General features: G+C 42.7%; 1 protein-coding gene across 6 annotated transcripts in view; it reads left to right on the forward strand.

Annotated features, from left to right (window-relative positions):
* Nucleotides 1-12,759, forward strand: part of SNX9 (sorting nexin 9) — a 98,748-nt gene extending 85,989 nt beyond the window's left edge. For all 6 annotated transcript variants that reach the window (XM_073337768.2, XM_073337766.2, XM_073337767.2 and 3 more), the window contains 3 exons: nt 237-351; nt 1,674-1,765; nt 10,856-12,759. In XM_073337768.2, the coding sequence (XP_073193869.1) occupies nt 237-351; nt 1,674-1,765; nt 10,856-10,903 (255 nt within the window). In that variant the 3' untranslated portion in view covers nt 10,904-12,759. The remainder of the gene's footprint in view (nt 1-236; nt 352-1,673; nt 1,766-10,855) is intronic.
* The last annotated feature ends 226 nt before the right edge of the window (nt 12,760-12,985 follow it).

The following is a 12,985-nucleotide window of genomic DNA, read 5'->3' on the forward strand; positions in this document are numbered from 1 at the left end:
ATAGCAAGCCTCTGAGTGCGACCCCCCCCCCCTTATAAATTAAAAACACTTCTTAATACATTTAACACAATTCTAAATGCTTGCGGCAAAGCAAGGTTTGGGGTGGGGGCTAACGTGTAATAATCTTGCAACCCCCGAGGAGTCCTGACCCCCAGTTTGAGAACCCCTGTTTTAAGCTAATATGATAACCTTTAATTGGTTGTTGTTTTAATCATCCTGCATTTTGGTCTTAACAGGGAGCAATAGAAAAAGTGAAGGAAAGCGATAAATTAGTCGCAACCAGTAAAATAACACCACAGGATAAGCAGAACATGGTGAAGCGTGTAAGCACCATGGCTTATGCATTACAAGGTAAAACAAACTTGAAGTTCAGTGACAATGTTACAGACTCTGAAACACTAGTTAAGAGGAAAATTTTAAAGGGAAATCCTGTGCTGCACTAGGAATAAGAATATGTAGCACTTTTCATCCATAGATCTCAAAGAGCTTTACAAATTAGGTCAGCACCGTCACCTTTTACAGATGGGTAAACTGAGGTAGAATGGGACAGTGACTTGCCCAAGGTCATCAGCAGGTAGTGGCAGAGTCAGGAGTAGGATCCAGGCCTCCTGAGTCTCAGTCCAGGACTCTAGCCACTAGGCAATGCTGCCTCCCTAGGAGGTTTGCTAGTAGAATTTACTTCTACGTAATGTCCCCAACTGCATTTGCTATTGAGAATTCGAGTCTGAAAAACAGCAAATGGTATTTTACTTCGTACCAAAGTGCTTGTTTTTTACAGCCAAAGTTTTAGAGTTGGTGCAAGTACATTTTAGTTTCAAAGAACAGGAGTAGCTGGAGTCCTTTATGGGAGAGAGCTGTACTCGGAAAACTTTCCAGCCCAAACAAAATCTTTTAAGTGCTTGCCTGCATCAGGATATAAAACTAATGAAGGCCATTGATTGTTTCTTGATGGTAGATCTTATCTGCTGGGTATTGATTGTGTTCTGTAGAATTACTTCCATACCTAGCCACAAGCCAAACTGCTACATTCTGTGATTCTATCAGATCTTGCAAGTTAAATAGGCAGGCTGGGTCAGTATTTGAATGAGAGACCAAGATGCTGCAATTCAAGATGTTGAGGATTCGATAAGTGATGCTCTTTCCTCAGAGTCAACACTGAACCAATGTTTCCATACAGTATTGGGTGACCGTGCTTGACAGCAGCAATCTTTGCACTAATTAATAAAAATTACCACTTTTCACTTTTCATAAGAATGTGGATGTTAACCCCAACATCCTTGCCAAATTCCAGTTTAAGTAATTCCATTTTTGCCTACAGTTTTTAGATTGGATACAATATCCTTTTTATTTCATTTAGTAAACTCTGTTGCTGTGTATTATTATATAACTGTTGATCGACACCAAACGTGGCTGCATTTCAGTGACTGATGAATCCCTATAGTGTGACTTAATTTGTTTGTAAAGTAATGTAAGCTCCATGGAGAAAAGATACTATAAAAGTGCAAAGTAATAGTATTCCCAAAGTAATTGCACTGACTGCATTTGGTGCTGAATTGGGTTAAAAAAAAAAGACTGCACTCCTAGTTAACACAGTAACTAATCCGAACTAATGAAACTGCTCTTGTTGATGAGCATTTTTCTAAATTAATTTGTATCCTGTGTTTTGACTACAGCGGAGATGAATCATTTCCACAGTAACCGGATTTATGACTACAATAACGTGATCCGCCTCTACCTGGAACAGCAGGCACAGTTTTATGAAACGGTAAGTTGCAGCATATCAATGCTGGTTTCTCGTGCATGCTGTGAGGCCACTTATTTTATCTGTCAGAAACGCTAGCTGTGTATTAATCATTCTGCATGTGCACATCTCTTTGAAAGCAGTTGCTTGAAAGGCAATTTTACATTTAATTTAACAAAAAAGTACAGGAACAAAGGATGAACTGAAAGAACATTTTCTGTAGAGACTTCCAAAACCAAAACTTTGCAGCACATGGAACTTAACATATAATATATTACACTCAGATTGACTTCTTTAAAATAACATTATTAAAGCTGCTAAGTCAAGCACTGGAAGTTAGGAAATGCTTATGCTCACCTAATGAGCAGTTTTTTGATATTTTTACTCCTGGGGAAATTCTGCGCAACTGCAATGCAGCAGAAAATTGCCCCCTGCAGAATCCCTTTGCTTCCTTGCAGGAAATGGTTTCTGTGGGGAACCAAAGAGAAACTGCACCAGTGCTCACTCACCCCTCATGGCAGCTCAGACACGTCTGTTCAAGCAGCTCGGGGAAGAGGGGTCTGGTGATGTCCTGGCCACCCAGGGATCTTAATCCCAGTTTAGGGAGGGGGGGGGGGGGAGATGGAGTTGCACCTCCTCCTTCCCTGCATGGAGCAGCCAGAGCTGGGTCAGATCAAGCCCCAGAAACTTCCCCTGGCTGATGGAAGCTCTGCACCTTGGGGGGAGGATGTGCCTGTGTGGGGGTGAGGCTTGGGGGGAGAGTTCCAGGTGCAGAGTGGGGGTGGCGGGGAAGCTCCCTGTACAGTGACCCCTCCCCCCACCCATGCACCTGGAACCCCCACACCAAGCTTCCTCCATTTCAGGAGTTCCCTGCACCCAGAACTCCTTCCCCAACCCCACTGAGCCTCATCCGCTGCATCAGGAGACCCCAGACCCCCACCCCACTGAGCCCCAATTAGCTGCACCCTGAACCCCAACCCCACCAAGTTCCAGTCCCCACCCCTACTGAGCCCTAACCACCTTCACCTCGTGCCCCCCCCCCGAGTCTCATTCCCCCTGCACCCAGAACTTCACACCAAGCCCCTGTGCACCCAGATTCCCCCCTGCACCCAGACGGCCCACTGAGCTGCCCACACCCAGACTGCACCACACAGAACCCTGGTACTTTTGAGGGAATTCTGCACTGAAAAATTTAAATTTCTGCAAGATTCTGCATATTTTATTTGTCAAAATAACCCAATATAATCACACCATTTTCAATTATTTTGGTAATTTATTTCAAAATATTTGTCAGCAAATAATTTGAAAATGGTGTTGTTTTGACAAATATACAGAATTTTGCAGAATTGTAAAATATTGTGCGCGGAATATTTTTTTGGTGCAGAATTCCCTCAGGAGTAAATTTTGTTTTCTCTTTATTCAGTATGGGGCCACGCGCCTTATTTACTGCACGCTCTTCAAACCCTGTTTTGAAGACAGACTTATTACTTGCCTCATGGACCTTTCTATGGTGCTCAACTGAAGTCATTGGGAGCTATGCTTTGAACGTATAAAGTGCTATATTATGCTAACTACTCTGAAAAATCAAGTCCAAGGCATCTCAAATAAAGTACCTAAAATTTGTGGCTACTTTTGACCTTCATCTCTCTGTGTGTCATCTTTCTGTCTGTAAATGGGAATAATACCCCTCGCTCATCACACAGACATTGTGAAAATAGATTAATTAGTGTTTGACTAGTGTACAGTAAATAAGTCCTAGAAACATACATTGACCAACAAGGAGAAAAACTAAATATTGAATAGTTGTTCATTAAGTGAGTACCATCCATCCAGTGCATTGAATGGGGGGGAGGATCCTGTGGGAAAAACTAGTATGTGATCATGTAATCAAAGACTGTACAATGGTGCATACACACAAAAGGTCTTGCTAAGTTTGCACAGGCAACTTTAATTCTGGCTTTTTCTAACTTTTGAATGCTTCACTTAACAAATCTGATGTAGTATTTGTACATAATTGATTAGGGTTTTTCAAAATGCAAACTGATAAGACAGAAATTTCGTCATGTGGCATCTTATTGAAACCCCCCCCCCATGAGTCATCAGTAGAATAGGAGCCTTTTATATTCACAGCACATAGACTATTGCCACTTGAACTAATGGAGTAACTAATAGCAATAATAAATTGTCATTTTCTGTGGGGACCAGCACTAAAAGGTGAAGAGAAACGCACTTTGCCAGTGGATTTCATGGATATTTCCTGACAGTAGAAGAATGGTTAGTCTCAAGAAACCTGGGTTTCTCTTCAGGCTCTGAAGGGGGAGTGTTAGTGGAACATTCTTCTGCCTGTTCCACACCCCTGGCTCCTTGTCCCAGTCCTATTCTTCTTGCCTATCCAGTCCCAGTCTCCATTCTTCGGGCTTCTTGTTCCAGGCCCATTTTCCCTGTCTTCCCAGTCTGCTTGTCCTAGTTCCAGTCTGCTTGCCCAGACAGTCCCAGTTCCTTTCTCCTGCCCCCACCCCCTCCGAGCTCCCAGTCCCACTCAGCCTCCTGCCCAGGCTCCTCATCAGATCTGTCTTCTCCTCACTGCCCATTTCCCTCATCTGAGTCTGCACCCCATCTGCTTGTCAAATCTGTCGTCCTTTTCCTCTGCCCCTCCTCCGCCTATTGGTTTACAGTCTGTCTCCCCTATCTCCGAATCTGATTTTAGAGACCACTCCCCTGCCAACTGGTTCCTGGCTTTGACCCCCATAATTTCCACACCATCTCCCAGCCTCTTCCCATCCCCCAGTCAGAGTTTCTCTCCTCCCCGCCAGCCCAGTTTTCCGAGACTCTTTTTGTCCTAAACTATTACTGTCCTACTTTCCCTCTCCCAGTCCAGCTTTTCCCCCCCCTGTATTCATATCAGACCACTTCCTCCTCCCTATTGCCTGGGTGCCAGTAGGGTCATCATTGGGAGCACAAGAGACCGGCCCCCTGCTCTGTTCTGGTGTCTGGACCAGAGCAGCAGGGAGGAGCAGCTATTACAGATTTTGCCCTGATGGCTGGAGCAAGCTCAGTTGCCCTGTAAGGATGGTGATGCAGTCAGGGGAGCACTAGGAGATAGGAGGGATTGAACATACACATTGAAGACTGAATCTTTAGAGAGTTTAGCTGTTAAACTTTTACATTTCTAGTGGGCATGTGTGAACTGCAACTTCAAAGGCTTAGTTTTACCAAATTTGGTTGGATTTTCATGGGGACAGCACAAGGCCCATTCCTGATACAAGATACAAAACACCAAACACTGCCTAATTTTAAGTCTCCGTTCCAAAGCATGAGCTCTTAAAAGAAAAGGTTGCTAGAATTTTTTAACATGTGCATAACAATGTATTTTTATGTCAGCTCATTCCTAGAAATCGCTAAACCATTTTCACTGAAATTTTCAAAAAGATTCAGCCTGTGCCAGAAACCCAGCCTGGGAAATTTCAGCCCAAGTGGTTAAAGTTCGGCATACAACTGAAAAACAGGGTCTTACAGTGTTGGGCAACTTCAATAGGTAGTGCTACCAGATTTTACAGCTGTCTGACAGAATCACACAGAGAAAGGTGGTGATAATGATCCCCTATCTGCCAGCAAGGTGATTTCACTCTCTGGTGCAGCTGCAGTTAGCATTACCCCTGCTCTCTCCAGAGTAAATGTGGCCAAAACTGCAAATTAAGCGCCACCCCATACTGCCAGGCTGGTGTAAAATAGATTTAGCGTAAATGAGAATTGGGTCCTACAAGTTTAATGGCAAGTGGCCAGACTAACTATTAATACTATGAATAACACATGAGAACATGCAATAATGGTATGTTCTTGAGTAAAATAATAACTGGCAGCTAAGTGACCCCCTCAGAAACACCTAACTGATTGAAATTATTGTCCAGACATTACGGTCGTGTGTGTGTGTGTGTTTGGAAAAACCACCCAGTGTGCATGACAGATCACACCTAGCCAGTCTGTTAAATCCAAGCATGAATGGGTTTATGTGTATGGCCCCCTTTTTGATATTAGTTCAAGAATTCTCATCCACCAAGTAGTAATGTAAGTTGCATCCACATTTGCTGGCAGGAACTCAAGACCTTCTTAGCCTAAAGAGTTAAGCTTTAACGGGTGAGATTTTTTTTTTAATCAAAGTTGCATCACTGCCTGAGCAAATGACAATTGTCCAAATACTGAAGAAACAATACACTGTTATGGTTTGGAGCTTTATCTATTAGGATTAAAGTTAAACGTTTTATTGCTGAATTTCAGCAGGGCATTAATTGGCTGTTAGTTCCTATAACTACCCTTCAAATTCCTTTAGGTGATCAACATGAAATTCTAAAACCAGAACTTAATAGATTACTGAAAGGAAAGCAAATGGTCTTGAATTAAGTGTGTATCTAGCTTGCGTTGATATTCCCATTGTCAAGCTGTCTCGAGTGGCTCAGGATCGTGAGTACCAACCAGCCTCAGAGCAGACCGTTACAAACCAGGGCACAAACCCTGGAATTGGCGGCTGTGATTGCAGAGCCATTGGCCATTATCTTTGAAAACTCGTGGCGAACCGGGGAAGTCCCGGATGACTGGAAAAAGGCTAAGGTAGTGCCAATCTTTAAAAAAGGGAAGAAGGAGGATCCTGGGAACTACAGGCCAGTCAGCCTCACCTCAGTCCCTAGAAAAATCATGGAGCAGGTCCTCAAAGAATCAATTCTGAAGCACTTGCATGAGACGAAGGTGATCAGGAACAGCCAGCATGGATTCACCAAGGGAAGGTCTTGCCTGACTAATCTAATCGCCTTTTATGATTACTGGTTCTGTGGATGAAGGGAAAGCAGCGGATGGATTGTTTCTTGACTTTAGCAAAGCTTTTGACACGGTCTCCCACAGTATTCTTGTCAGCAAGTTAAGGAAGTATGGGCTGGATGAATGCACTATAAGGTGGGTAGAAAGCTGGCTAGATTGTCGGGCTCAACGGGCAGTGATCAATGGCTCCATGTCTAGTTGGCAGCCGGTATCAAGTGGAGTGCCCCAAGGGTCGGTCCTGGGGCCGGTTTTGTTCAATATCTTCATAAATGATCTGGAGGATGGTGTGGATTGCACTCTCAGCAAATTTGCGGATGATACTAAACTGGGAGGAGTGGTAGATACGCTGGAGGGGAGGGATAGGAGACAGAAGGACCTAGACAAATTGGAGGATTGGGCCAAAAGAAATCTGATGAGGTTCAATAAGGATAAGTGCAGGGTCCTGCACTTAGGACGGAAGAACCCAATGCACCGCTACAGACTAGGGACCAAATGGCTAGGCAGCAGTTCTGCGGAAAAGGACCTAGGGGTGACAGTGGACGAGAAGCTGGATATGAGTCAGCAGTGTGCCCTTGTTGCCAAGAAGGCCAATGGCATTTTGGGATGTATAAGTAGGGGCATAGCGAGCAGATCGAGGGACGTGATCATTCCCCTGTATTCGACATTGGTGAGGCCTCATCTGGAGTACTGTGTCCAGTTTTGGGCCCCACACTTCAAGAAGGATGTGGATAAATTGGAGAGAGTCCAGCGAAGGGCAACAAAAATGATTAGGGGACTGGAACACATGACTTATGAGGAGAGGCTGAGGGAGCTGGGATTGTTTAGCCTGCAGAAGAGAAGAATGAGGGGGGATTTGATAGCTGCTTTCAACTACCTGAAAGGGGGTTCCAAAGAGGATGGCTCTAGACTGTTCTCAATGGTAGCAGATGACAGAATGAGGAGTAATGGTCTCAAGTTGCAGTGGGGGAGGTTTAGATTGGATATTAGGAAAAACTTTTTCACTAAGAGGGTGGTGAAACACTGGAATGCGTTACCTAGGGAGGTGGTAGAATCTCCTTCCTTAGAGGTATTTAAGGTCAGGCTTGACAAAGCCCTGGCTGGGATGATTTAACTGGGAATTGGTCCTGCTTCGAGCAGGGGGTTGGACTAGATGACCTTCAGGGGTCCCTTCCAACCCTGATATTCTATGATTCTATGAAACCTCAAACTGGTTGTACGTTCTATACTTAGATTTCACGAGTATTAAGTGTCCACTCCTTAAGCACTGTCAGAGCTGTAACATGGAGTTAGACTGGAGTACCCAAGAGGACTGTCTATCTTGCCACCTAGTTAAGCCTGCCTTTGTGATAGATGGTGCCTTACACCTGAAATCACAGCAATATTCAGGTTGCTCAGAGTCCCAAAAAAGTCACTTACCCCAAGTCAGTTGTACCCTACATCTCTCACAAAAGACAACTAAGAAAAGAAAAGAAATTAGTTATTTACAAGATTAAAGTAGGTAAATATACATACACAAGAGTTAGCCTAATGATCCAAAAGGGTAACAGAAGATGCTGTAATATGCAAGCTCATATGTCCTTCAGGGCTAACCCAGGCCAAGCCCTGGGGAGCTCTTGTTTATGCTTAGAAATCTTCACCCCTCAGAATTCAAGCAGCATAGAGATACAGTTCCTTCCATCAGGGATATTTTACTCCTGGGGGAATTCTGCGCCAAAAAATTAAAAATTCTGCACACTATTTTAAAATTCTGCAAATTGTATTTGTCAAACACTACATAATCATGCCAGTTTCAATTTGGTAATTTATTTCAAAATACCTGTAACAATAAAGACACTCATTCACTCTGTACTCCTTGGGGGGGAAGAGAGTGAGTTAAAGAAACGCCTAGGACAACCCAGTTCCTGTTTCTTTTCCACCCCTCCAAGCCCAGCTGGGGAACCAGACACCCACAACCCCTCCCTCTGAGTCCAGCCATGGGGCCCCTCTCCCAGCCAATATACCTGAACCTCTGCCCAGCCCCCTCCCTCCCAGAACCCAGCTGCAGGGCCAACCCAGTGCACACACTTCCTCCCAGAACCCAGCTTTGCCCCTCTCCCCCCAGCCCAGACACCCTTCCCCCTACTGCCCAGGGATCCAGAAGAGGACCCATGCTTCTGGGTCCTATGCTTGTTTGGAGTTTCCTGCGCACCACTGTCTCCTTCCCTCAGGGCATGTTGGGAACTGCAGGTGCCAGGAATCCTCCCGCTCCTCCTCCCCCTCCCCCTCCCCACCCTGCAATGTCTTCTATGTATGACCTGGGCTCTGCTGGGTCCAGAAGCTCCTAGTGGTGGCCAGCAGCACTGCAGCCCATTTCTGTGGGAGAAAGGAAATTATGCGCAAAAAACATTCATTTCTGCAAAATTCTGCATTGTGCAGTGGCATTGGATTCCGCCAGGAGCAATTTACTCTCTCCCTTCAGAATTCAAACTGATGGGATGAGTCCACCTACATCTCTTCATGGTGTGTGTGTGTGTGGTGTGGGGGGCAATCAACAAAGTCTTTGTTCTTTGAGGTTTTACAATGGCTGATTTTGTTTCAGTGGGCCTTCTTGGTGGGCAGGACCAACACCTTCTGTTTCTACATAGCTGTTTGACGACTTACACAATTACAGAGCATTACAATGTAAATACTTAATATAACCTTATAACATCTGTACTGCATGTTATAAGATGAAATGATTGTAGGATGCTGTATGTATTAAAGTCTAAACACCAAACACATTCTTATAAATCTAATACATATTTTAACACTAACATACTGGTGAGCGAGACCGGTTTTTGGCTATGCATTTGTCATTTTTCAGTGAGGCCTAGGGGCATTGGCATGAGCTGGCACCTGGTCTGCCAGCGTCACACCCATCAAAATGAAAATTCTCTCCAGTTTAAATGTAAAAACAAATGTGTGCAAATCATTGCAAGTGACAGTATCTCAAAGTACATCTGAGGTCAAATCACAGATCCAAATATCTGTAAACAGAAAGTGGTAGGAGTCTAATCTCCCCACAAATCAACAGTGACTGATAGTATGTTGGGATATTATGTGTGGAATAAGTTTATGATTTTAGTCCCTACAAAGGACTTAAGAAGAAAACACTAGCACCACAGTATAGGGTTGGATTTTAGGGGATTTCCAGAAAAGTTCTTTCCTGGTTGTGTGTGTGTTGCCTTCTACACTGGAAAGGAAAATGACGTGCCAGCAACATGGGAAAGTAGAATAAAGGAAATATGACTTCTTTACTTTGGTTCCCGGTAGCTGTATAACTTTAAGTAGCTGAAAGAAAGAGTTTATATGCTTAGTCTCCACTAGCCTTTTTCCCTTAGTCTCAGACTCCTAGACCTACTTCAGACTTGCATATTTGTAAGTGGTTTCAAAATGATGTGATTTACATTTTGAGGCGCCAGAAGATGATGTGGCTTAAAGTATAAGTAAGCTTACTCTAATTTACACACTCTTAACTCCCTTTTCTTGCTGCTCTTGGCCCACTTCTTTCAGTCCTTCAGTGTATCACTAGTAGTATAGGTGGATGGGACCTTGAATGGGTTTTATTTGGCGTAACATACATGTTGTGAGAGCGTCTTGAAGTTGTAAGTTTTGAACTGAGACTCCTATGCTCAGATGCCCCTCTGAATTTATACCAGAATATTTGTGGTTAAAGCCACTTAAGAGTCTAAAAAATTATTTTTAGTTACAAAAGAGAGAGGAACTGAACAGCTCAAAGGCTTGGTAATGGAATATGAAACCTTTTGCCCCTGGGTGAGCAGAAATGGTTGTTGCTATTAGGTGGATCTTCAGTCTAATTGTTTGTCTCACTGCAGTTGCTACTGGATATATCACAAAAAGCATCCCATCAAATTGCGCTAATTGGCAACTATGGGGTCTCTGCAGAAAAGCACCGAATGGGCCTTAAGAATTATCGAACCTCTTGCCACTGAAGTGTCCCTCCAAGTCAGGGCTAAGGCACATTGGTACAACAGTGTAGGAACCTTGCACTGGCCATCTTGTGTTCTGTCACTAGCTAGAGGTATGGAGAGTCCAGAGCTGTCAATCCGATATCTTTCATGAACACTATAAATACACAGAATCGTTAACTGGGGTAGGAAAGCACTGCATCCACTAATACTGTTTTCCTAAGTTGAACATTTAATATTTGAGGAATGAATCAACTGAAATTTTCTTGGCAGAGAGCTCTAAGATGAGCATGAAAGCTATGTAATTTAAATATGTAAAGTAGTCATGCTATTCATGTGTTCTTTTTGTTTGTTCCAGATTGCACAAAAACTGAGGCAGGCACTTGGCCGCTTTCCGGTGATGTAGAAATAAACTGGGATGGATAACGAAGAACAACTCCGAAGTGCTTTTCTGATTCGGGGGCAATGCGACTAAAAAGTTTTAGTGTTTGCCATCCAAGAAACCAAAAAACACCACACCAAAAGGAAAAAAATCTGAATTGCAAAAAACAGTTAAAATAATTTAAGATGTTTACTGTTCTCCGCATTAGTCTTTGCCAGCCAAAAAAACAAAATCTGAATTGCAGAAAGAGTGAAACTAATTTGATGTTTACTTCTTCAGTCTAAATGCACCAGTTATTTAGGTATATATATTTATCTTGAACACTCTCCCTCCATATCTATCTTTTAAACAAAAGCTGTCTCTTGCTAGAAAGTGCTCTCAGTTGTAGGGCTCGAAATTGTCAAACTAGTCTGCATTTCCATGGATTACAAACAGATTCATGGTTTGTCATTTCTTCCGGATCTTAACTAGTGTCAGATCATGAGGTATTTTTTTCATTTAAAAAAAGTGACTAAGCCAGAAAAAGATGGTTTTTATTTTTTTTATTTTCCTTATATACCATTCAGCCTTTTGTTGAAATTCCTTTCAGCAGTCATGTAAAGTTTGTGTATGTTTCAGTTGCACACTCAAGATAATCTCTTAAGATTGTTGTTTTGTTGATCATTTTGCTCTATATGGTTATGCTTTCCAACATGTACTTCCAGCACAGTCTCCATAACATGATGGCTGGCAAATTGTTCACTTTTTTCCATAATTACTTAATATTCCGTTCTTGTGGAACAAAGCCTTAGAGCTTGTGTGCGTTGGGCTCTCCCTCCCTTCCTGGCCATGCACTGTGCAAAGAAGAGACATTAACCAAGGAAAGAGCCATTCCAGGAAACTGGAAAAATATTCTTTCACACCAGCAGTCTGACTCCATTAAATATTATTCAGCCATGGGCTACCTCTGATAGGGTACTCAGTGCTGTGTCCTGGCCATCATCTTCCCCTTTGCCATACAGAAGTCAGAGTATCTGCAGAGATGACACTTCCAGTCACTTTTGACCCCAAGTGACAGGAGTCCCCAGATTACTACCCAACTCAGGTTTTCACATAGTACTACAACATGCTACTGGCTCCCATTCAGCTTAAAAAAAAATGAATCTACAGCCACTAAAAGGAAGAGGGGGGGGAAAATTCTAGTACAAACTGAAGCATGACCTCTGAGGTGTTGAATGAAATCCAGGATGTGTGGCAAATAAGTTATTAAAAATAATACTGTAGGTGCAAATGAGGTATGGTGTTCACCGCACATGAATGGCACAATTATTGTCTTTACTAACGAAGTGCCACTAAACAACTACACTTTAGGCAAACTTCTGATAGTTACCGTCCAGTATTTCACTTAATGCCACAAGCAAGCCAGGATGCCAAACTGCAGCTTTTGCTAGAATCTTCCTTCAAATATAAACAACTTAAGGAATAATTTATTTTACTCACAAAGCCATGATAAGTGACGGGTACATTTTGTTGATTCTATTGTTGCCTTACTATGTTGTGTATTGCTGTTATTTTTGTGAAATATTTTTACAATAAAAGAAAAATCTGGATCTGCCTGAATAACATGAAAACAAAAAATCACTAAGCCTGAGTCCAGATGCTCTTTAGTAGCACAGGTTTTGTTCATATTTTATAAATACTTTGTTTTCCCTCAATTTAGTTTTCTTCCAAATTCCATAGAGCAGTGTTTGATACAGCCATTTAAATATATGTAAAAATTGTAAAGAATGTGTATAAATGTTTTACACCAAATGTAAGATCTTTCCTGCATGTAGAAGCAACCTATAAAATAAATTGTTACGACGTGTACAGTAAATTCTGAAAGCACCTCTTCAAACCAACATTTTTTCAGCCTTTGTATATTCATTTTTCTGTGATGAAAGTTCTTTGTAACTGGTTCTTAGCTGGGGGGAATTCTTTTACCAAGCTTTGAGCTGACCCTGATGCACAAGTTGCAGGTTGTGCATCTTTTAGTGGAGATGGTTTGGGAATCTAAGCATAAGGTGTGCATTTCCAGTGTGGGGAAGCTGTGTTTGTAACACCTATGTCAGACATATAAAACTATTT

This window comes from Lepidochelys kempii, chromosome 3 (genome assembly GCF_965140285.1).
Source record: "Lepidochelys kempii isolate rLepKem1 chromosome 3, rLepKem1.hap1, whole genome shotgun sequence".
Classification (NCBI taxonomy): domain Eukaryota; kingdom Metazoa; phylum Chordata; order Testudines; family Cheloniidae; genus Lepidochelys; species Lepidochelys kempii.